The 25656-nt window shown below is 48.6% G+C and overlaps 1 protein-coding gene across 1 annotated transcript in view; it reads right to left on the bottom strand.

Moving 5' to 3' along the window:
• KIF26A (kinesin family member 26A) overlaps positions 1-10252 on the bottom strand; it is a 94784-nt gene extending 84532 nt beyond the window's left edge. The window contains exons 1-2 of the mRNA XM_065749518.1: positions 10184-10252; positions 9685-9951 (exon numbers count right to left, since the gene is read on the bottom strand). Coding sequence (XP_065605590.1) covers positions 9685-9951; positions 10184-10237 — 321 coding nt within the window. The 5' untranslated portion in view covers positions 10238-10252. The remainder of the gene's footprint in view (positions 1-9684; positions 9952-10183) is intronic.
• Positions 10253-25656: the final 15404 nt, after the last annotated feature.

Consider the following 25656-nt stretch of genomic DNA (forward strand, 5'->3'; position numbering starts at 1 on the left):
AGAGCTTGCTGGAGGAACATCAAATATCCTCTCTATTCTCTGCAACAAAATCTTCAGCAGAAGATAGCAGAATGGCTCACTTCTGCATTCAGTTACACAAGCTACGCTAATGCATGAACACTTTAATTAGGGATTCTGAGTTAAACTTTAACTACAAGCTACAGGCAAAATAGTTACAGGCCAAACCCTGGCCCATGTTCACCCACAGCATAGTTTTCAAGGCAGCTTACAAAAGTTCTGCAATGCCCATAGCTCCCATTAAGGCTAAGAAACGTCCAAAGGCAGTACCTGGGACAAACCAGCCCTCTCATCTGCACACCTACCAGAGAAAGGAGCACTGATGTTGTCCTGAAGTGGCAGTGTCAAACATACTTTTGCTTCACCTCCTTCAAAAGCCAATATGGATCCCTACTACGGTTCTTACAGATTTTGGAAATTTTCATCACTGGTGACTGCCTCCTAAGGACCAGATGGCCCAGGCCAAGCAGGTATGGGAACATCTCTCTTCCTCATAATGCTCCCAGCAGGACATACGCCTGTGGGTTACAGGATGTCTACATTAGAGATCTAGCTTTGTTTCCTCTCTGACTCACAAAGCTAGGTCCCTACAACACACATATGCATGTGTTCAGCACAAAACTGATCCCTAATTGCAACGTAGCCAGCACTTCTCAAATAATACCTCAGTCCATTCACTTTTACTGAATCCAGGCCAAAACACCAACACAACTCTTCTGCTCTAACAGCACAGAATAGGAAGAGGTTGACGTGCTCTTCATATTTTTTCTAAGAATACTCTGCACATGGAAATAAACATCCCCCTCACCCTGGCTGTCACAGATTAGCTTACTCAACTATCTCCCTACCACTGTTTCAATTATTTGGATGCCGAGAGCTCTGGCATAACTGGTAAAGCTTTATCAGCTGAACACAAGCAAAATCCATCCAACTTTTGTTGACTATTTATTGCAGCTGAAAATCATTTACTTTCTCAAAACAGGCCACGTGGGATGCTTCCAGCCTGGGCTGGTGCTGGGTTGCCCGGTCCTCTCAGCAGTCTTGGCTTCTGGAGCCACTTCCACGCTAGCATTTACCAAGGGTCCACAGACAAAGCACATTTATAAGGTTTGGCTCTTAGCCACTTTTACTCCTGGGATGTGTGCCATTGTTTGCTGTAGCCTGGCTGCAGCTGGGCAGTAGATACAACCAGTTGCTTTTTCCATGACACACTCCAGACAATTTGGTGTTAAAGAGAGGGTCTGTTGTAACACCAGAATATTTCATCCAGAGGTGCTCAAAAAGAATCCAATGCAGGAAGAGCTGAATGCTTTTACTGCATCAAGCAGGAGAGCTCAGCCCCTCTACAGGTGACCAGAAAGCAGTAAAGGAATTTAAACAAGGGTGGCCAGATTTCAGATATGAAAGCAATCAAGACTGAAAAAGCAGCAGGTAAACCACAAAAAAAAGAACTTTTATTTGATAAAACTGCCCACAAGCTGTAGCAAACTGCTGTGCTCTGAAAATGGCAGCAATGCCAAAAGAAATAAATGCATGCTACCACAAACAATACGGTAAGAACAACACAAGGCAATAGAGTACAGTGCAGACTGAGTAATTCTAACTTCCCAAATGACTTAAAGCACAAAGCCAAACACTGCCCATTTGCAGTGTAATCAGCACTGATCCATCTACACACACTGACAGCAACACAAACCACGCTGTAACAAGTTGCATGTTGTGGTAAAACAGGAAACACATTTAAACATAATCTTCTGAATGCTGTGAGAACTAGGACTAATACTTCACCATAGCTGTTAGTGCTGAAAGCCAGTCAATGCCCAGCCTAGCCAGAAGTATCACATTTCAGAGCTGTACAGAACACTTCCCATCCTATTCATCCAGCAGTGCAAAATCCCTCAGCAATAGCTGGGGAAGATTTGCTAAGAGCTAAATGAACATTGATCATTTTCCCACAGCCACCCAGCATTTCAATCAGTACTACACAGGTATTGACATATGGTAATGCTGGCCCAACCCCAGCAGAAGCTGAGAGCAGTCTGTCAAATTCCAGGAATGCTGATCAAAGACTGATTTTGAGGCCTGACTCAGAAAGAAGGATAATTGTGTGCACCTAAGCCTTTTTTCTCTGATCACGTGCTGAGATTCTGCTGATTCACCCTACTTTTTGAGTGATGCATTCAACAGTCAGACTGGTAGTGATGAAACAAACTTGCAACAATGGCATTACACTGCCTAAAATAGGTGGGTTTATTTATACCAGCTAAACATTCTTTCTCCAGCATGAAAATGAACATCTGCCAGTTACGCCCTCAAAGTTCACGCCGCTTCAAAGCAAAGTGGTCAGTGCAAAGAACTATGCAACAGAAGCTTGCATTCACTTATCCTAGAGAATACATCGCTTCTGCAAAGCAATGTTACCCCCACCCTCTGCTTGGGATAATCATCCGAAGCCTCGCTCGTAGATTTCTGTACAAAGTTGTTTGGTATTTTTTCCTCCATTTAAGACCAAAACATTTTAAATGAAAAACTAATAAGTAGCACACTTTGGCATGAACTTCAACATCAGAAGGGGGACTGAAACCATGAAGAGCTCCTGACTTGCTGCAAGGACACACCCCATTTCCTCAAGGCAGCTTTCTGGTTTCATCACAGGGATCATAGGACAGCCTGCAGATAAGCTCCTTTAGATGCCATTGGTACTGCTTTAATCCACGCTCTGGGAGCTGATCTGATACCTGCTACTTAAGCAGGCTCCCCTTTGCCCAGATGTCCTCTGCAGCACCTTCAGCCCCTTTCCACAGCCTCACCACTTCTCTCCAGGAGAACCAGCTACTTTCAGGAGTGGGTTACTATCTTCACAGATTATCTGAAGTCCTTGGCTTTGTTTGCTGCTTTTACCATTACAAAGACCCCTGCCTCAACTCCTGGTAGAGATAACCAACCTGAAAATTTAGTTCACAGAGCCCTCTGGTTCCTGTGTCATTATGTATTCCCTCGTTACATTATTACAGGAGCAGTATGTGTGACTAAGAACAGCAGGTGATGATGCCCAGTACAATACCAGCCAACAGACAAGAGTTCTCACCACAGTTACCAGAAATGGACAAAAGATGGAAGAAATTTATCTCTGCTGGGCAAAGGAGAGGTTAAGCACATGGATATTAAGCAGCTTGTCCAAATTCATGCACAAAGGGAGCAATGGGTCTAGGGGTTAAATTTAGAACCTGAATCCCTATCCAGTGTCTGAACAATTCCTCTGACAGCAAAGGCAGCAGCAGGAGATTTGATTCCCAAAAAAAGTAAGGCCCAAGTTATCTCCCATAAGTACCCATTTGAAACACTACCCAGAAGCAGTAGACAGTTGTAAAAGAAACCAGCCTGTTCCTGATCAATTGCACATCCAGTAATAGAGACAGGACTCGTGCCTTCCTGAAGGTGCTTTCCATTCATGGATATACTAGAAATTCAGAACAAATCAAATTTCATAGATTCCCAGTAAGCAAATACATACATACATAAAAAAAATAATATGATACTCTCAATTTTACAGCAGCCTGCCACACTCAGTGTGAATAATATCCAAATAGATGTAGTTCATGAAAGTGATCCAACTTTGACAGAGGTAATAGCATCATCATGGAAAAATCTTCCACAGGACAAACATGCAACTTCATATAGATTTTCCTCCTCTACACAGGGTGAAGCAAAGCCTCCAGTCATTTCTCATAACAAGAAGTTCACCAGCCAGCTGAAATCCCAGCTGGTTCTTCCCTACATCAGCATCCTCACAGTAGGAAACAGGATTCGGACCTACAGAGTGCAAGCTGACAGAATGGTTGAGCAAGGAAGGAGCCTCTGGGTCCATCTGGTCCAACCCCTGTTCAAGGAGGGACACCTAGAGGAGGTTGCCCCAGACCACATCCAGACAGCTCTTCGTCACCTCTAGGGAGGGAGACTCAGCTGTGAGGTACTCAGGCAGCAGAAAACCTAAGCAGCAACATACACTTAGCAGACGATTCTGCTGTCGAGAAAGCCAAATCCCCCAGTGGCTCCAGCCGTTCCCTGGCACTGTCAGGCCCAGAGAAGCAGCCGCTATCAGCTGCTGCAGGCCATGGGAGAGGAGGATGACTGCTGCCTCCTGTAACCTCCCTGCGAACAAGCCAGAGGCTGGGATCACTGTAGGTGGAAACTCTTGGCAGAAACAATAAAGCAGTAACTACATATTTCAACAGGTTCAAAGTAACCTCAGATGTTAGCAGCAGATGCTCTTTTCCACCCCCTGGGATTTTGAAATGGTTTATACGTTTCCTCCCTTTCCCCTAATGGGGCAGGGTGCTGAAGGCATTAGCCACAGCAATACTAATTACCCCCAGCTAGCTGGAGACCGCAGCACCTCCAGCTAATTGCACAACCCCTGCTCCCCCACTGCAGATCCCCCAGAGAGAAGGCCTGTGGCCTCAGGCATCCCGACCACTGGATAAATCCTACTCACCTGTATTTTAAAAGGGCGTGCTTGAAAATCCTCCTAAATGTCTAAAGCAAACCCATTACAGTTAGTTTCCACAGCCTACCATATAGCGTGGCGACTGCTGCATAGACTGAATCAAGTGAATGGTTGGTGTCAACACATCTGACACAGTATTGTCACTAACCCTGTTATTAGACTGCACAGTGCTTGCAATCTACATCTAAGCTCGTAGCCTGAAGCACTCTGCAGCCAAGTCCCTGCAAGAGCGCCTCTTGAAAAATTAAATATTAAAAGTGCATCTCAAAAAATGCCCTGTAGTTTCATATTTATTAACTGAGGCTTTTCCACTTATGTATTTTTGAAATGTTAAATACAGAACATTTCAAGGTGCACTTAGTGCATGTAAGAAGCCCTGAAAACTCAATTACTCTACAGAGGCAGAAGATAGTTATGCTGCTTGGCATCCCTTATCCACGTCAACCTGGTTACATAAGGCCTCCTATGGAAAGAAAAACAGACCTTTCATTAGAGAGAACACTGAGACTGGCCAAGACTCAGGTCTTTCAGCCTTCCCCTACGGCTTTGGAACATTAAATGATCTGCAATTGAGGTGAGATACTCAGAGCAAGTGCTCACAACTCCCAGAGCCTGGTGTGAGAGAAGCCATGCAGGACCAGCCTGGTTCTACAGCAGACAGGTGGCTGGTGCCAGCAGGTGTGCATCTCCAAATGGCACAGAGCACTGCACTCTCTTTTCAAATCATCAGCAGCACAAAGGAACACCTGGGATCAATGCAGAGGCACAGAGAGAACCAAGGAAGTGAGCAGTGCACCCATCCAATCAAACCATCCTTCCTGAGCTCTGCTGCTGGTGGAAATACACAGGGTTATTTAGCATTAATGAGAAACCCACAGGGAAATGTGTGCTGTTTCCAAAACTTTTTTCTTTGTTTCCCTTTTGGATGATGCCTTCAACATCACACAGATGTACCAACAGCCCATGGATGTGGGAAGCAGCAGGTGTGGCGGGAGGCAGCCCAGCAGCATGGCTGTGTGCCTGAAACTTCCTTGGACTCCTCTTCCTCGAGAGCAGGTTTCTCCAGCTCAGCCTGAGTAACACTAACACCAAGGGATGGAACGTTCCCCTCCAAGAACAGGCTGAGAACTGGGGCTGTTCAGCCTGGAGAAAAGAATGCTCTGGGGAGAGCTGAAAGCGTTTCAGTATCTAAAAGGAGGCTGTAAGAAAGAAGGGGATAGACTTCAGCAGGGTCTGCTGTGATAGGACAAGGGAAAACGGTTTAAAACCAAAAAAGGAGTGATTTCAACTGGATGCAAGGAAGAAATTCTTTGCAATAAAGGTGGTGAGGCACTGGCACGCATCGCACAAAGAGGTGGTAGACGCCCCATTCCTGGAAACAGCCAGGGTCAGGCTGGAAGGGGCTCTGAGCACCTAATCAAGATGTAGGTATTCTGGCTCATGGCAAGGGAGTTGGACTGGATGGCCTTTAAGGGGTCTCTTCTAACTCAAGTGATTCTATTTATTATTCAACGAACACAGTGCCTGCCAAGGGCACAGTGAGCCAGAATCAAACTATTCATGGTTCATTAGCAGCCCAGGGCATGAGCCATCCTAATGACCAGCACTGGTAAAATGTCTCTGCATCCAGCCATGGCATACTGTGTTGCCTGAGATTACAGGGAACACAGGGCTTTACGTATCAGGAGAAGTACTCTTCATCCCAAGGGCACACACTGTTCCTTCATCTCCCGAACACTCCGGGAGCGTTTCAGTGGCGTGCTCTGTCTAGCATTCAGTGAAGGTAATGCATCAGGAATCCCAACAGGGAAAAATAGCAGCTCCTGGAAAGTAGAACAGTGAGAACTCAGATGAACTCATGATAATGCAGAGCTCCTGTCTCCCCATCCCATACTGCCCGCACTGCACAGCACAAACTGCATGGGCTAAGAGCAGGGGATACAGTGTCATCCTTGGGCTGGGAGGGTCACAGTCATCTCCTAACTGCTCCCAAAGAAAACTTCCTTTTGTGACCTCCTCTTAGCCCTGATAACAAAACCTTATTTCAGTAGAACTGGCATGTATGGCTGTTACTCAGCACCAGGGCATGTCTCGCACCAGACAGTCCCTGCCTGTCCCCTTCCCCTGGGGGACACACCTCGTTCCCACGCACACCTCTCTGGACATGACAGCTCGTTGAGGTTTACTGAGCAGGGGCGCCGCGCAAATTAATTAATTAGCACTTGGTGAAGTACTGGGAAGACTTTAGGTGCTAAGTATTATTATTACTAATTTAATCCACAGCTCCATTCAGCCCTCAGCCTCTCTTGTGAAACTGCCAACAATGATGCCAATTAGCGGTAATTGTCGGGGTAGCTTTGTGACAGGGCTCCTTGCCAGCCGGGAGCCAGGCAGCGACCACCAACCCACCTCCCACGGCTGCCAACAGCAGCAGCTTCCAGGCACACCCGGAGCCTCGGGAGCCCAATACAGCTCCCCAGGGACACGGCCTGCAAGGCACATGCAAAACTTTTAATTAAGGATAAATCGAGGCACATTTTTTTTTTTTCCCTCCTTTCTCTCCTCCACTTGTTCAGTGCATGACCCAACAACTGATGCTGCAACACTAAACTGCCAATCTGCAGTAATTTCAGCTTGAACTTTGCTTTTCTTTCCTCACCCCTCCCCATCCTTTGCTGATCCCGATCCGCTCGCAGCCTCACTGTGGCAGCAAACTGTAAAGACAGCAGCAGCAAATAGAAAGGAATCAGCAGCGTGGGGTGCAATAAATCCGGTATTTAGGGGAATTGCAAAGGAGTTGTAACATAAGCAAAGAGGTATATCTCTATATCGTTTGTCAACAGAGATTTGGAGCACTTGAAAAAGCCCCAAACAACGAACAGCATTCTGTAATCAATGCACATCATCTGAGCACCGAAACTTTACGTTATTTATATATTTTAAATAAGTCTAATTGAAAGGACAGCAACACACAAACGATGAATCACCGCCCTCCTGAGCAATTAGATCTGTTATCCCCACAGACTGCAAACAGTGCCTTGGTTTTTTATTCTAATGTGAATTCAATCCCCTGTCAGCTGCCCCACGCAGAAGAATACAACTGCTCCCTTTCATCAGTGCAGATATCAACAGCAGGAAACTGGCCCTTCTTTCATCTCCCGGGCTCCCACCCACCTTTCCAAAGGGCTTTAAACCAGGTGTGGAAATCTTTCTCAACCTGTGCTGAAAGATCCCTTCACTGCGATGGCAAAGGACAGTGCTCTGAGAGCAGTGTGCTCCCAGCAGCAGCCTCCCACGTCCACCCAGGAGCTGCTTCCTCTGACAGTGCATTAGGAGAAACCCTTTGGACCTTTACAGAACAGGCACAAAACTCAGGGAGAGGAGCTGCGTTTTCAGATGTCTTGTTATATAATTAAGCAAGAAAGAAAGAAGGGGAAAGAAAAAAAAAACGCAAGCTGCCTTTCTGGCACAAACATTACAGTGCATTCAGCCTGCCAGCTTATTGCATCAGATTCCCACTGCAGCTGAGCACCCCAACCTCTGCCGGGTATCTCCTGCTACTTGCTAGGCAGAAGGCATTGAGTGGGGTTGCTTGCTGCATCTTTCTACCTCAGGAGCAGCACACTGCCTGGGTGAAAGGCCTCTGAGCTTTCAGTTAAAGCTGGAGGTCTCATGCATGCTGGAAAACTTAAGTTTTCAAAGACCCCAAGTATCAGTATGCTGCTCATCGAGTAGCCCCCAGGTACCCGTGACTAAGCCTGTCAAGGTTCCAGCACGGTGATGATGACTCAGTTATTACTCTCTAGGCACGCTGCAGAAAAGGGGGATTCATTCATTCATTCACCCATCATCGAGTGCTTATGAAGGACCAGAGGGAAAGGACCACACAGACACAGCCCTTTGCTCCCCACACACCTGGCCAGCTCCTTCCCCACACTGCTCACCCTATCAGGGATGGGTGCCACCACAGTGATGGGAATTGGGTTGTGTGCACTCTGCTCCGGCCCAATCGCACGCATCTCACAATGGGAATTAAACCATCCATAAAACAAAAGCTCCGACGATCCTGATCCTGACTGCAATAGGATCTGAGACCTTTACACCACAGAAGAGAAGCTCATATTGACCCAATCAGTCAGGATTCTTGTTGATTTCAAAAGGTTTTGGGCCTGGCCTGAGAACACAAACCTCGCTGACACTGCTCCACAATGCACTTGCAAACAAAACTATATTTAGATTCAATGGGAATGCTGTAGATCATACAGGAACTCTTTGAATGAAAACGAAGGTCAATAGGGTTTGGCTTCCTCTTCAGACCCTCCCCCCCCACACCTCCCCCCTTCTTGCAGGCATACAGATAAGCATTGTTTAGAAAACAATACCTTCCTGCCAAATGGTATCAAAAGTCCAGCACGGGTTTTTGGTGCCCCAAAACAGAATCTCAGGGTCTTCTACAGCGTTTTGCCCCATCACTGAACTTCAAGGGTCTCCCCAGGTCCCAAGGCTCAGCATGAAGGTTTCTCCTCTAGTATCACCTTATAAAGGCTCTCTGTTTCACCCAGTTACTTAAAGGAAGACCAGAAGCGCTGATAAATATCTCTGATAGACAGAAACACAGAAAGAAGAACGGTGCACATCTGGAGCGCTCACGCACTTCATCCGCTCACGCAGAGTCACCGCGAGGTACAGACTCGAGGGAAAGCACCCTGAGTGACTCCAGGGTCACAGGAGCCCGAGCAGCACCGCGCAGTGAGTCCCACAAAGCTCCGGCTTCCTCCCGGCCGCCACCACGGGGGGATGTGTATGGGGGGCATAAGGGCGGAGGGGGTGTCAGCTGCGCTTCACATCCCCCTCGGGAGGAGGAGCCGAGCTGAGCCCCCGGCAGCCTCAGTGCGGTCCCACAAACGGGGCGGTGCGGGAGGGAAGTCCGGACTGCGGCGCTCCCCTGTGCCCGGACAGCATTTCTTTCACTTTCCGATACACCAACGACCTCAAATTCAATTAAAAAAAAAAAAAAACCCAAAAACTTTCACAGCACCCTCCCGCTTCGCAAAGCGTCGGGGTTGCCCTATTCGCGGGGCACACGCACACACACACCTGCACGCCCCGGGGCCGGGCTCGCACCCTCCCCTCTCTCCCCACCCGGAGCTCCCACTTACCGGCGGGGCGTTGGGCGGGCAGCCGCCTGCAGCCAACCTGGCCGCCTGCCTCCTCAGCTCGGCCAGCTGCGCCTGGCAGCTCCGGCACCAACCCCCGGCGGCCGCCGCCCGCTCCAGCGGCCGCGTTTCGCTCCCGACGGCGGCGGCCCCCGCTCCTTCGGGCGGCGGACGGCGGGCGCAGCGCTCCTCCTCGGGGACGGCGGAGGAGGAGACGGACGGAGGTTTTTTCCGAGGGGAGAGCTCCCGCCCCGCGCTCCCCTCCGCCACCTGCGGAGAGAGCAAAGAAAGCTTCAGCTCCGAGCATCGCGGAAAGCTCGCTCGGTACCACTCCCACCCAACCTCAGCCACCCGCCCCGGAGTTGGGGGGGTGCGGGGAGGGGGGAAATGGATAACTAACTAAATAAATAAATAAAGGCACGGCAAAATGAAATAAATAAAGTTATCAAACAAACAAACAAAAAAATCCCCACGCTGGGGCAGCAGCGCTCCCACAACTCACCCCCTCAGCCCGGGGTTCGAGCCCCGGTCCCCTCCTCCAGGTCACCGCGCTCATGTTGGAGGATGGGGACGCGGCCCCGCTCCGCTACTGCGGGCGGTGCGGTGCTCTGCGGCGCGGGGAGCCCATGGCGGGCAGAGGGAGAGGTGATGCTAGGTGATGCTTCCTCCCATGCTGCGGACGGAGCGAAGTTTTGGTCGGGAGAGGGAGGCGGAGTGAGCTCCCCACGGCGGCACGGAGAAGGAGCCGGAGCACAGGAGCACGTCGGAAAAAAAGCTGCAAAAGTGCTCTCCGGACAGGGGAGGAGGGGCCGGGCGGGGTGGGGTAAGCGGGGCGGGGTGGGGTTGGGTTTGGAAGGTGAGGGAGTGCTGCTTTCATAGCGGCCCTACGGGACAGTCCCAAACCGCTGTGGTCGGGGCGTTGTGCACTGACGGCCTCGAGTTCCACACGAGTGGGGGGAGAGAGACGGGAAACCCCGCGGGCGTCGGGGCAAACGCGGCTCGGGGGGGCCGGGACGGTCCCGTCTCTGCAAGGTGCCGGGGTTGCACCCCTTTCTAGCGATTCCCCCCCTCCCCGGGCCGGCTCGGCGGGCGCGCCGCGATGTTGCTACACGAGACTGTTGACCCGACAGATGGGGAAATTAACGCTCGCAGCTAATTGTCTACTTGGCTGCCGCTCCAGTTCGTGTATTTAGCACTATTTTTTTTTCTTTTCTTAAAGTTCTTCTCCCCCAGAGAGAGCGACAGGCGCCGCTGTCTCCCCTCCCAACCCCCCCTCCCCCACCTCGCAGCCCGGTCCCGCTGCCCCACGGCGGCGGCACGGCGCTGCCCGCGTACCGCGGGGACTGCGCGGGGCTCGGCCCGTCCCCGGCTCCGCCGTCGCTGTGACTATGGCGCCACCTTGCGGTCGCGGCGAGGTACTGCACTGCCGAGCTCGACTCCCGGTCCGACCCCGGCAACGCGCGCTGGGACCGGAGCACAGCATCGAGCTGCGGGAGCGACGCCCAGGACGGGGTGTCGGGGGGCGAAATATACGGAGCTAGTCATTACTCCCCCCCCTTCCCGAGAGGCATCCTCAACCCCTTCTCATCAGACACCTTCTTCAAACTTTCCCGACCACGTGTTTGAAGAGTCCTCCCCCCCCCCCCAACGCGCCTCCTCCAAAAAATATAAACGGGTGCCTGTCCCCTGGAGGGATAGGACCTCGTGCGATACTCGTGCACCGTTGCCAGGAGCCGTAACAAAGTTTCGGGTGTCTCGCGTGCCCGAGTGCCTCCCGCAGAACGCTCCATCGGAGAACGCTGTCGGGATGGACCGGGGCGATGCTCCCGCGCTTCTCCGCGCCGCTCCGCGGAGCCGCCCGCACTGTTCGTGGTGCTGAAAGCCCGCAGAGCCGCCAACTTCACCCCGCTGGAAGTTTGCGGTCGCTCCCCACCTCCCCCCTCCCCCCCCCCGGGCCCGGCGACGTGCCCTTACCTTGGCTTTGCGCCGCAGGAGGTGGCTGGTGAAGCCGAAGATGATGTCCGTGTCCAAGCACAGAGCTCCGATCTCCAGCAGCCCGGGGCTTCTCCTCGGGGCGGTTGTGGCGTCGGGAGGTTTGGGAAGAGCCATAATTTGAAGGTCGGAGATATCCGGCTCCTGAGGAGGAGACGATGTGTTTGGATGCAGAAAGAGCGGGAGGGAAAGAAAAAAAAAAAAAAAAAAAAAAAAGAAGGAAAAAAAATAGCCAACACCCCTCACCCTTTAGGGGAAAAAAAAAAAAAAAAAAAAGCCACACGCGGGTGCGTTACTCCTTCATCCGAGAGGATGCGCGCCGCCGGGCTGAGGGAGCGCAGCCGGGCACCTCCCTGCCTCTCCCCGCTCTCTCCCCCCGCTGTACAGCCCTCCTCCCCCCTCGGAGCACCTTTGCCTGACGAGCTCGCTCCGCTCAGCGCCCCGGCGGCACCGCGCTGGGTGCGCGGGGCATGCACAGAGATGCTCCGCCGCCGGCCGCCATCAGCTCCCCGCGCCCGCTGGACCCGAGCCCGCACCGAGAGCCGCCTGCCGGCCCCGTCCGCGCGGGGAGGGGGGGTCAGGGTGGCGGGTCTGCGTGGGTTTTTTCCCTCCTCCTTCTCCTCCTCTTCCTCCTCCTCTGGGATGAGGGTAAGGAGGGAAGAGCTGCCGGTGAGGGCAGCTTAGAGGAGGGAAAGATGAGTACACGGGAAAAAAAAAAAGAAAAGAAGAAAAGAAGGGGGGGAAGGGGAGAAAAAAAAAAGGTGAGAGAGAAATAGAAAAAGGAGGAAAAAATGGGGGAAAAAAGGAGAAAAGGGAAGAAAAAGAGGGGGAGAAAAAAAAAGATCGTGAAGAAAAAAAGGAAAAAAAGAAAAAAAAGGAAATTAAAAAAAAAAAAGGAAGGAATAAAGGGAAATTAAAAGAGGAGTCTGGGGGGCGGAAAGCCTGAGGGAGCTCTGGGCCGGGTCTTTCACTCGTCTAGAAAGCTATAAATATAAGAGCTCTTCACCTGGGGGGGCAGGGCTCCACGGTTGCCAGCGAGGCATCGCAGCCCCGGTCGCTCCCACCCCCACCACCGGCTGCCCCACGTACGGGGTCCCCACGCAGGTCCCAGCCCGGGGCCGAGCGTTCGCCCCGGGGATGGTCCAGGACCCAGCGGCCTGCCCGGTCCCCGGGGGGGCACGCTCCGCTCAACGTGTTAATCTCTTTCTGTGTACTTTGCCGCTGAACAAATAACTCACGTCCTGACAAAGGCATTATCCCTCTTCGTAGTGCCGGCAGTGAAAGTCAGATCAATCGTCTGTTTAGCCGGGCCTCCGGGCTGCGGCCCATGCGAGAGGACCACAGATTCACAGAATGACTTCGTTTGGAAGGGTCTTTAAGGATGTTGAGCCAGCTCCTGCCGTGGGCTGGCTGCTGTCTTCTTTTCACTCCAGATTTACCACATCTCTGTTCTTGGGGTTCCAGCCCCTGTAGGGAAGAGGGCTCAGTAGGCAGCTTTGCACAGTGGAGGTGGAACCCATGTGTCCCAGGCAGGCACAGAAGGGTCCTGGGGTGGAGGGAAAGAGAAGAAAGGCGGTGAAGTGAGATGCTTACAGCGAAGGGAACAGATTTCTCCAGCTTCCTTAACTGCCTCCCTTCCTGACACAGACACCTCAGACCAGTGCCATCATGTCAGGCTGGACCCCGAACCCATCTGGGATGATGTTCACGGGGACACAAGCACTGTCCCTCCTTGTGCAGTATCCTTCCCTCCCTCAGACCAGCTCCATCCCTGCCTCCTGCCTTGCTGTGCAAAGTCTCCTCCCACCGTCAGCTCCACCATTCTGCCCCACATAGGTGTGATGTGCCCCTGCCCTTGCAAGGTACCGCGCTTGAAACGTGCCACATCACCAAGGAAGGGGAAGGTAGAAGGAGAAACTATTCAAGCATTATGGTGAGATGGACATCAACTGTCTGGATAAAGCATTGCACAGAAGGTAGAAACAGTCCCATCACCAGAACCCAAAGCAACACATGACACTTTCCGTGCATTGTGGAAAGAGGCTGAGAAACTCCCCAGAACAGATAAAGCCATGACTCACTGCCCACTTTGGAGGCATCTGCCCCCACTCCCCACATCTGTAGTCCACGGTGAGTTTATGCATTCCTCCAAGAGGACCTGGGATCTTCTGTGTCCCTTGTCATCCCCTCCATGAGCTCTGCCTTTCACCCTGTCCTGTCCCTACTCCCCAGCTCTGTGAAATGACCCAAGGAAGGTTTGGGTCTTAGATGGGCACTGGGCGTCGGGCACTGACAGTCCATGTACAGCTCAGCCTCACCTCTAATGAGGGAATGTCTCACTTCAATCATCTCTAAAAGAGGAAAAAATTCCCCATCCTTCTCCCCTCAGGTGTCTCGCCAGCTGAAGCAAAAGTTATTAGCTTTTATTCAAGGCAGCTAAACTAAAGTAAAACATCAGCAGGGTGACAGTATGCAATAATGGACTAGATAAAGTCCATTTTTCTTGGGCCCTCTGAAAGCGATCCCCGAGCATTAAAACGGGTCTCTTAATAAATACCTTATCTCCCCGATGCAGAGCCCTGGCTGAAGATAACCAGACAGCCATTACCCTACCTCTACAATGACCTATTTCCATCAGGGCCACTTCAAACAGGCTCCTCTTTAGAGACCCCTTCCCCAGGATAGACAGGGAAGGCATGAAGCCCCCTGAGTTGGGGGAGCCAAGCAGGGCAAGGGACCCCATTCCCATCTCCAGGCAGGGTCAGAGACACTACGCTGCAATGCATCCCCATCCCCCCAGATAAATCACCATGGGGTGAGGCATTCTCTCTGTGAGACAAAATCCCAAATCCTCCCACTGTGCTTGCACTGGGACAGGCAGTGCTGGGGTTCTGCAATCTCACTGCCCTAGGCCAGCCAGGGAGATGCTGAGCAGAAGAGCAGAGTTACAGTAGACAGTTGAATCCCAGTGGTGGAAAAACCCTGCTCATCCCAATGTGAGCATCCCAGGCTGCAAGGTCCTGCTGCACAGGTTGCACAGGAGTCGTTTATTAAGGTCCCATACAGGTGATAGTGGATTTATTAAGTATATTGCTGTGATTTCACATTTAATTTACTAAGAATACAATGGTTTGGGCTAGAGGACCCAAGGGAAATCTAGGCAACAGTGAGCAAAAATCCATGAAATTCAATGTAGCACACTAATCATGGAGGCATTATAGTATTAATTGCTATAATGATATACTTCTAATCCTATCTTACACCGTGCCACATAATTTCATTGCGTAAGAGAGGAAAGGAATTAAATTTAGTTCAATACAGGCAAGCGTGTAACTTAATAGAGTAGTTTGACTCCTGCACACTCATGGGTTTATGGCTAATGCCATGCAATGCGTGCCGCGGCAGGGAAGGACAGCACGAGACTGCTGACGCCCTCCCGGAAACCTGGAAGCAATGAGGAAAAGTGCTAGAATTCTGCTTTTCAAGAGGCAACCCGGCCATATAGAGGATAATTAGAATTCGTTGTAAAGATGATTTATCATGTCTATCATTGTGCTTGAAAAGGCGAGGTCACCCATGAATGCTGATGAAATTTCAAAGATCCGCTCCCCAAGGACTTTCTGCATCTGCTGCCCTCTGAGATGGGGAAATAGCCCAGGGCAAGCTTCTCATTAATACCACAGGAAAATATAAGCATTTTGTCAGAGCTAACATTTTTCTTCGGTACGATACCTGACACGATTAGACCTTTAAACAACGCGGTAATAGGGCTCACTTTCAGGTTCACGGACTTGGCCTCCCCCCAGGTTTCGCTGGGTAGCAGCACCCGGCCCAGCCCCACTCAGCCCCAAACAAATGCAGTATGGGGTGGGCGGAGGTGGGAAAGCCGCTTTTGATCTTGTTTGTGTAATATGCAAACGAACATCAACGCGAGGGAAAGGAGGGGCGGCAGAGAAAGGAAAGCAGAAAAGGAATAGCCCTACGCGCTGCAACACCGGAGAGCTCGGGAACAGCCAAAGAAAACATCATTAGGAAAACACAGTAAATTAGTGGGACTTAAAAGACAACGATGGCGGGCACGGCCCGCTTCAGAGGCTGCACCGAGGAAATTTGACAGAGCCCACCCCGCAGCCCCGGGACCGGCCCCGCTCCCCCAGGCGTGTTCCCCGCAGGGCACTGCAGGTTTCGAGGCGTTCACCAGGCACTGCCCGCCCAGGGCTGAGCGGAGGGCTTTTGTTTGTTTGCTGTTTGCTTGGTCTGCTGGGTGGGATTGATTTGTGGGGCGGGCAGTAGAGACCATAAAGGGAAACTTCAGCCCGCGCAGCCTACGGAGAAAACAATGATCGTATCTATGAAACCAACATGAAAGGCCAACACGTCCCACTCAACCCTTGCACGTGTTCAGATGCTGATGTGTCAGCCTCCACCCTGGGGACACGGGGGTGGGCACCCCTGGTGTCCGGGGGGGCTCCCAGAGAATCCTCCCCAGCTGTCCCCAACCGCTCCCTGAAGACTCTACAGGATAGGGTGGGACATACGGGAACCAGATGGGCCCGGAAAAGCAGGAAATGGGAGAAGAGGGCAAATTCACTCTTGAGGCGTATTTCCACTCTGTCTCCAGGAGGAGAGGGGCTTGCCAACTCTGTCCTGCTTTCCACTCCCTCTGCACTCTCATTTCCCTACGATGCTGCAGCTCTTCCCCTTGCTCCCTGCACTGCCACTTCCCTTCCACTCCCATGGTCCCAGAGGGGCCCAGCCAGGATATCCCTCCAGGATACTTCTTAGTTCCCACTTTTTATCAGGGTATCCCTGCCACAGCAAGGCCACCTCCTTCCTTCTACTTGAGGCAATTCAGGCACAGAGCGGATTCCAGCAGCCTGCAGCAAAGCAGGGACTGCAGCAAGTCCTGAGTCACAACCTGCCCTGTCAGGCAGGGCTGGGTAATACAAACTGATGCAGCGGCTCTGCTGAGCCTGCCTGGGCCTGGAGGCTTGGAACTGACCTCAGGCCCACCACTGGCTCAGTTCCTTGCCTCCCTGTGACCTCGCTCTCTAAGAGGAGATTGAACCTCCTCCCGTAAACAACCTGTGAAGGTCAGGGGAAGGAAATCCTGACACCATTTAATGAGAGACAGTTGCAGACAATCTTTTGCTCAGTTGTCCGTGTCTGCAAGGCGTGGGGATCTCTGTCTTCCAGCTTTTTAATTTCCATTCTAATTTGCAAGTCATAAAGAGAGACAGTATGCAACCCATGGTCTCCTGTTTAATTCCTTGTATCCCTAATCATGCCAGTTTAACCCTCACTCACTTGACTGGGTGCTTCTCATGCAAAACCCCAGCCACCCTCTCCACTGTGAAACATGCCCTCCAGTCACATTAGATTCCTGCTGGTGCTACACATCCGCGCTTCTAATACTATTTCAGGGACCTCTATCTAGATACATTTAAGCCTCAGATTGTAAAATAACAGTAATTCTGCCTCCTTTTAATGTTACTAGGTCTTTGGGGGGCTGCGGCGAGGGGGGGGTCGAAGTTGAGCAGTGCTTCAGCACCGTGGACAGCGGCCCCGCGCCGCCTCGCTGCCAGGCGGCTCCTGCAGGGACAGCGGCGGGGGCTTGGGCGTACAGTGACAGCCAAGGGATGTCCCGAAATGGGGCAGCCTTGTCCAAACGCTCCTAGAGCTTCGACAGCCTGGGGAGCCTACTCCGGTGCCCCCCCGCCCCCTGGTCAGGAATCTTTTCCTAACACCCAGCCTGAACCTCCACTGATGCTGTCTCCTCATCTCGGCGGAGTGAAACAGGATGATAAAGACTTGCGGGGCAGAAATCGGGACCTGGGGGAGGATTCATGCACGGAAGTGGTCAACGAGGGAGGGAAAAGCCCAGGCGTGGTTTCTAGCTCTCATCTGCCCAGAGCAGTGCACGAAGAGGCATTCCCAGGGTCTCTCTACTTCGTGGCAAATTACTCATTTAAAAAGCAAACATCAAGTTCTCTGCAGCCATTTTTCTCATGGCGGATAAAGTAGCAACATATCTTAAATAGAATGGTCCAGGAAGCTGCACCAGAAATAATTAGCTTTGCTAACTACACAGAAGCATTTATAGCTTTTGTGACTTGAGAATACAATTTAAAAATTATACTGCAGAGAACAAAATCAGCCTATGTGCTCCAGAGAGGTTGGAGTGCCCCATCTTTTGTATCACCTCACAGCCCATCTAATGCCTTCTCTTACAGGAAAGTTGCTGCTTTATTTCCTTCCCCTCAGTGGACCCTGAGAGTATTTTTCTCACCAGCCCATTCAGAGATCAGTGCCTTATTAATCCTTTAACCAAGCAGAAAGACTCCGTTTTCTGAATTCAATATTTAAGCACACTTGATTGGAAAGAGCAAATTGTACATTTCAACTAAAACAAGGCTCCTTTGTCACTACGAGACAAAGAACAGAGCAAGAGACAATTTTCCAACAGCCTAGAGGCTCTTCAGAGAAGATATCACTGCCCGCAACAGGGCAGAAGCTTTCTGTTTCAGCAATACTGCTGATCATAGGGACTACACCAGAGGAGTTCGAATCACAAACCTCAAGGAAATTCAAAACAAAGAGCATTTAGCAACACTGAAGGAGCAGCGCTTCCAGACCCGCAGCTCCCAGGCTGTGCTTTCCACTCTCGGCAGATGGCACTGCTCGGCCGAGAACTGCCCTGGGAGACCTCTTCCCAGAGGAGGGAACTCTTCTGCTGTTGCAAGACTCTCTCAGCTCTCCAATCTGGGTTTTGAAAGAGGTGCAAGAGAAAACTCAGTTACTAAGAAGGCGTAAATTCCAGTGTATAAGTCAATACATGGCAACTGTCGGGGTTTCACCATGCATGCTGCCATTTCACCATGCATCTTGCACATTAGAAAAAGACATAATAAAATACATCTTAGAATAAACTACCGAGCAGATAATTTATGGCTCTTCCCCCCCCCCACCCCCTTACCCCCCAACGAGGGTGTTTAACAAAACAAAACAAAAACGTTTCAAAATCAAGTGGCTGGACCAACTAGTTCATTAAGGTTTTGTTTTTCAGAAAGTGCTCTTTCTCCAGTTATTCAATGCTTGCACTGAAGTTGGCTATGTATTGTTTATTCTCAGTCCCAGGATATGAAAGATGGAGAGCTGAATCAGTGTCAGGGCGTTGACAGCCCAAGAAGGCAAAGCAGAATGAATGCAGTTTTCTGTGAAATAAGGGGGGAAAGGCGTGTGGGAGCATCAGTATTGCACATGGAAAACATTGCTGGAGAGCCTGTGACACAAAAAGTGATGACAGGTTCTTGCATAATACGACACTTAAAACTATAAATGGTTCACAAAACTGGAAAAGCACTCCCCCTGTACCCACTCATACCCAGACATTTTCAGGCTACAAAAACTTCACTGGTGCATAAAGCTCACGCATGCTTTACCACCAAATACAACACAAACCCTCGCATTTGTATCTCTGGGCCATCCTGAACCAGTTGGCAACAAACAGAGGAAAGGGACACATGGACCAGCTCCAACTACTGGGAAAGCAGATATTGTCTAGATAGAGCTGCGGGCAAAGAGACAAAAAGATCACGAGCTCCAGGGCCTCTACTGCCTTTGCCAGAGCTCTAGAAAGCCAAACTGGTGGCTGCTGATCCTCTGAAAGGTTGTTCTCTCATACAGGCACATCTCCCCCATAATGGTAGGGACAACAAACCACAGTGTCCAGTATCCTCCCTTCTAATGGCAGAAGGCACCTGGCCCATGTCATTATCTGTAGGACAATGAATCACACTGAATAGCTGAGATCTAAACCAGCTCTGCTGAACACATCAGGCCAAAACATTCCATCACATACCAGATGTGAATTGATCGTTCAAACAAAGGAAAAGTTTGTTTCCAGCAGGGGAGGGAAGAATTCAGAAACATCAGAAGAGGAAGAAAATGAAGAAACAATAACTGGGAGGGACAGTCTCTGTGATCCACTGATCCTTCTAACTAAACCTTTACTGGGACATACCTGGAAAAACAAGCAACAGCTTTAAGCATTGAAGGTCATTTGCCTCTCTGTTGATCCTTCTGGCAGGTGGAACAGAAGGAAGAGATCAGAGTGGAACAGGATTTTGTAAATGTAGGCAAGAAAATGGCACAATGCATTGGCTACCAGCTCATGTGTGCCAGCTCTTCACCATACTGGTCCTGCAGCAGAGCACTCTGACTGCCAAGCTCCCATTTCTCCATGTCATGAACAGCAAGAGCCCCAGCTCCTCTGGACACAGAGCAGGTCTTCCCACCCCACAAAAGCCTATTCTCCTCAGTTTCTGAGGAGATGTAGTCAGGAACAACCCTATCTTATATACAAGGTTGCATATGCTCACTGCAGACTCTGAAGTCAACTATCTACCAGCTACATGGATGGTAACAGCACTAGAAAAGTCCTCATCTATACCACTTAAACTTATTTTTAATTTCCATGCTATTTAAAACCAGTGACTCAGCTGGGAAAGGCCATCATTAAACAAGCCAAACTGCAAGGTTTAGAGGCCAACTCACAACCGTAAAGTTGCAAATCTGGTCAAACTTACACCAGATCAGATCTATGATGACTACTGGACTGCACTAGGCTGCAAGTGGCAACATACCCATGATCCTGGATGCCAACTGTCTGAAAGATGTAGAATCTTACAGTTCAGTTTAGATACAGATTTTGAAGTTAAGTTTACTATGAGGCTGGAAAGGCAAGACTGTGGCCTCCTCTGGAATAGTAGGTGTTTAATGAACAGTTTGGTCATACATAAAAATCCAGTGCCTGTTTATAAAGCAGTACAGTTACTCTTTTTTTCTTTAAAACTTTATTACAAAATAGAACATGTAAGACAGAAAAAATATGTTTGTATTTACTAGGAAAAGAAAAAGTAGGAGGGGAGATGCAAACAACATTATTATATGTGATGAATCTCCTCTTTATTTTTGAGAGTCTGGAAATTGCCTTATTATTTTCAATTGAACCACATGTCTTTGTAAAAGATGTGTTGTACTCCAAACCATAAATATTCCAGGGACATCCTATTAGGCGTCTTATGCAAGAGGGGGAACTAGCTTACCCCAAAGCATTCATGGTGCCTACAGACATGCACTTACTGTAAGCCTGTCCTCTACAGCAAAGGAGATACTGTCCTCACTACAGTTCTGTGTCCTCCCTCTGGAGAGGCCTGGAAGATAAGCCTCTCACAAATGATGCTTAAAATTAGTGTCATGTGAATATCCTCTTTTGTTTGCACAAACTTCGAGTCTGTGAAAACAAATACTATTCTTCAATTTGACATGAGCACAAAACTGTCTTTTACAATTTTACATCTGAACATGGTTAGATGGAGCCTGCAATGCCACCACCTCAACCTTTAGTATTTATGGGTACACTGTAGAAGTACAAAGACAACAGCAGTCTCCAAAGAAACACGTACAATTGCTAAATCCACATCAGCCTGTGAAAATGTCCAGAGTGAATACATCCTGATGAGGTGAGTTCACATACACACTGCAGTGAGTGGACAGCCAAATATATTCCAGTATGGTCCTTCAATAGTGACACAGGAGACACTGCATACAGAAAGGCTGCATGCAAAAGGCCTCCTCTTATTATTCCAGGTTCACCCTTGCCTGGCACCATGTTTGTGAAGTCTCCCTCCCTAAGCAATAGAGGCATCTTTTTAGATCAGGGAGCCACTTTTCAGATCTCTTCTTTCCATAATTTAAACTGGCCATGTCAATAACCTACCAAAAGTAATTTTTCCATATATCAGTGCAGCTTCACAAGCCTTCTGACCTGAAAATAAGATTAATAAAGCACGGGTCAGGCCAAGCAGCATTTGGGATTAGGAATCTCTGTTTTCACCTGAAGTGGCAAAGGCACAGATCATTGTAGCAGTATAAGTAGCTATTTGTTTATTCTATTCCATTCATGTACACAAATACTGGAGTTTCTCTGGTCTTATGCCCACGTGAAAAGAGAAAAGATTTGGCTTTCTACTTGGATGTCATCATAATAATGGAGAACATCTTTACTGGTTTATTACAATGTAATATTGCCGATTCCAAGCATTAAGAAAATAAAAAGCATAATGAATTAGTCATCCCCACCCTACAACAAATATCATGAGAGAAAAAAAAAGGCTTTGATTCCATTTGTTTACCAGTTTCTGAGCACTTCTGGTGCCATCAGATTACTATTCCAAACCCTTCTGCCACAATGAAAGCTGGTTACTGTCTTAAGATTTACAGTTATGTTTAAGTCACATGAATCTTGAAGCTGAATATTTAAGGAGAAAAAAAAAAAACCTAGCAAAACGGCTAACAAGGAAACAACTAAAAGGGTTTCAGGATAAAAATTCCAGAGCTATTGAGACATTGTTATTGAACAGATTCAAAAAAGTCGCTAGGGTGTCTGACCCTGGGAAGCTGATATATTCACTAGAACAGATTAAAACTGCCTGACATAAATGAGTACATCAACATACTACATGTCATGTGTTAATCCAGATCAACTGTGCACAATGTTCCTGACAAAATCTGCTCTGGGTGGCCCTGCTTGAGTAAGGGTTGGACCAGATGCCCCCAGCAGCCCCTTTCAGACTCCCGGTTCGAATCAGTTCTCTTGGTTCTGATTTCTTATGAAGTGAGGTAAAAAAAATAAAAAACAACAACAAAAACACCCTACTTGCAAAAATTGCTCTGCGTAAAACTCATGAGATGTGGTAACTAAACATTATTGTAAATTTATTTCATCCTGACACCAAAAACAGCTCTACAGCTGTTTTATGATAGTGTGAAGGTTAAACTACTACAGAACAAGCACTCCTGCATGCTGCTACTATAAAAGTGTCACTGAATTATTTCTAATTTTAATGCCCGTTGATCTAAAAGTGCCTCCTGCTGCACTCCAGGAAGCAAGAAAAAAGATAAATCAAATAAAACTGGCAGCAGAGCAACATGCATCTAACCCAACAAGCTGAGCAGCTCTTTACAGAACTAGGACTGCAGGGAGACTCAGGAAGGGTTCAAGTCACTATAGCCCACAAAGGATAAGTCTGTGGTCAATTTAGTGATGTTGCACCGGTTCACAGCAAACTGCAGGAAACGTGTACTTCTACAGAGGAATTAGCCTGTCTTCAGCCATCTGCTTCAAGATCTTAAGATGCCTGAGAGTGCCCATTTGTCTCCACTAACCATGAAGTTAGTATAGAAAAGTAGGTATTTCATTTACATTTGATCAGGAGAATCCTATCCACATGTCCAATAAAATGTAAATCAGCAGGATACGACGCCAACTTCAATTCATTACACCCCCATCCTGAGACTCAAATTCAACACACACAAATGAGGGGGAGAAACATGATCAAACAGTAGAAGTAAGAAACTTCCTGGATATCCTTGTAGAAAATATTGCTCTCAAAAGATTTTTACTTGCACCATTACCAGTACTCCCAGATACCAGTAAAAACATTATCTGAGCACTAGGTCTGCCTAACGCAACAAAAAAGATTGTAAGGAACCATGTAAGCTAAGGGAAGATGTAATTAACCAGTCTGCAGATAGAGACAGAATAAATACCAGTTGGTGAAATGATCATCAGCACTCATCAGCTACCAGTATAAATTGCTGAAAATCATGGAGTTTTACAATGAAACTCATGCATGTTCTGAAATGATGGGTTCTCGTAAGCTTTTGCCAAGGAAGGGAATCAGAAACAAATCGGCTAGCAAAAAATCATTTTTTCATATAATAAAGCAGAGACTGTGTCACCTCATTTATCTCACAGGGATGTCATTACTGCTCATATGGACAATTAACTGTATTTGGAAAAAACATCTTTCAGAAATTATCTGCAATTCTCAGTAATCAGTTTTGAGTAAAAAGCCATTAGTTGGGAGAAATTATTTCCTCATTGGGATAACTGGTACAGTTACACAGAGATGAATGACCACACACCAATTTCACACTAGCAGAAAGCACAGTCATTGATTCACAAACTATGGGAGGGGTTAATTTCTTCTTCCCCTTCAGTCATTAAAGTTTAGTCAGATCAAGTCTACGTATTTCTTCTGCTGGCAGTGAATCACAGAATCATTAAAGTTGGAAAGATCCCTAAGATCATTCAGTCCAACCATCAGCTCACACCTGTGTCTGCTTAGCTCAGTGCTACATCTACTCTTTTCTTAAACACTTCCAAGGGAGATGACTCCACCACCTCCCCAGGCAGCCTGTATCTCACCACTCTGAGAATAAACTTTTCCTAATAGCCAACCTGAACCTGGAGGCAACTTAAAGCCATTGCCTTTCTTCCTATTACTGTTACCTGGGAGAAGAGGCCAACCTCCACCTGACCACAGCCTCATTTCAGGGAGCTGTAGAGTGCAGTAACATCTCCTGTATGCCTCCTCTTCTCCAGACTGAGCAGCCCCAGCTCCCTCAGCCCCACCTCATAAGACTTGCATTCCAGACCCTTCACCAGCTTTGTTACCCTCCTTTGGATATGCACTAGGGCCTCATTACCTGGTTTTCCAGCATGGAAATTGTGCAAACACCATTGCAATCACCATCCCAAAAGCTGAGCGAGAACACTCTGAAAACCCTGAAGATTGGCACCTAAATTTTTTTCCTTTTTTTTTTTGTTACTAGCTTTTCACAAGACAGTGCCTAGGGTGTTACTGTCAAGGGCTTCTAGAGAAACACCTGTTGCTCAAGAATAAGAACTTAAGCCTGATACCTAGGGTGCCCCAATTCCATTACTACTCAGCAGCAACAAAACCTGTATCACTCCCACACAGAGAGGCGTTCTTCAGTAGATGACACAGAAAGAGCAAAGCTGAACGCACCTCTCTTATTTCAAAGGTGAATTTGATTTGAATGCATCTCTCACTAGGTGTTGCCATGCGGCTCTCTGACCAATCAGCAGTGCCTCCAACATATTCGTGTGTGTGCTGAAATTGAAAGGTGCTGCCAGAGCATGAAGCAGCCTACAGAAAAGGGTGGGGAGGGAGGAATGCACTGCTGCTTCCTGCTCTTGGGCACAGCACACAGGAGACAGGCTCCTTCGAACAGGGGACCAGAAGGTTTAACTCACCCCTGCCTGCTTCCAGTCTGACCATAAATACCTTTGCTATTCATTTTTTTAAAGGGAGAAGAAAAATTATGTGCTATTATACAAAGGCCAAGATTCTAGCGATAAGAAACTCGAATGCTGTCTGCAATGTTAACAGTAAGAGCTAAAGACGTGCTCTGCAACTGCGGGGCAACATTTGACTAAGTTTGGCAGAAGCCTCCTCCCTTCACACCCTCAGGCCTTTGCTTAGCTTAGACAATATCACAAGGAAAGGCTGTTTGCCCAGAGGTTTTCAGTGCATAGTTGTTGGGGATTTTTGTTTGTTTGTTCATTGACATGGCCTACCGCCAGCTTATGAAAGCTTTGTCATCAGAAGTTCACCCAGACTGAGAGAGGAAAAACAACAGTTAGAAGTCAACCTTGTTCTGTACCTTTAAAACATTGCATTAAAAATAAAAAAAGCACACGAAGAGATGTTTCAGAAACCTTGTGATGCTCCTTGATTTCATAGAGGGGTTATAACAAAGCATCAGTTTCTATACAAGCATAGTATAGGTTCATCATGACACAGACAAACCCAGTGCAGGAATATTAAGCTCTCTTCTCCACTTAAGAACCTCCCCACTAGGCTTATTTCAGAGTTACTGAGATTCTTGGAAAAAATGGAACACTTTTCTGACTTGTATCAGAGAGATCTTAAAAGTTTTTTGGGGTGCACTGGACTCAGAGGAAAAAAGCCACTACTTACGTCATCTTGACCCATACTATGAAGAGCAGTGATAATGCCTTGGAAGCAGGAAACCTTTCTTTAAACAGCTCATATTGCCACTGAAATCTGCAACTAGTTTGGACAGAGCCAGGTGGGACGATCAGGCTTA

Source organism: Cyrtonyx montezumae, unplaced genomic scaffold, assembly GCF_038088225.1.
Source record: "Cyrtonyx montezumae isolate F1298 unplaced genomic scaffold, pur_monq_1.0 scaffold_10, whole genome shotgun sequence".
Lineage (NCBI taxonomy): Eukaryota > Metazoa > Chordata > Aves > Galliformes > Odontophoridae > Cyrtonyx > Cyrtonyx montezumae.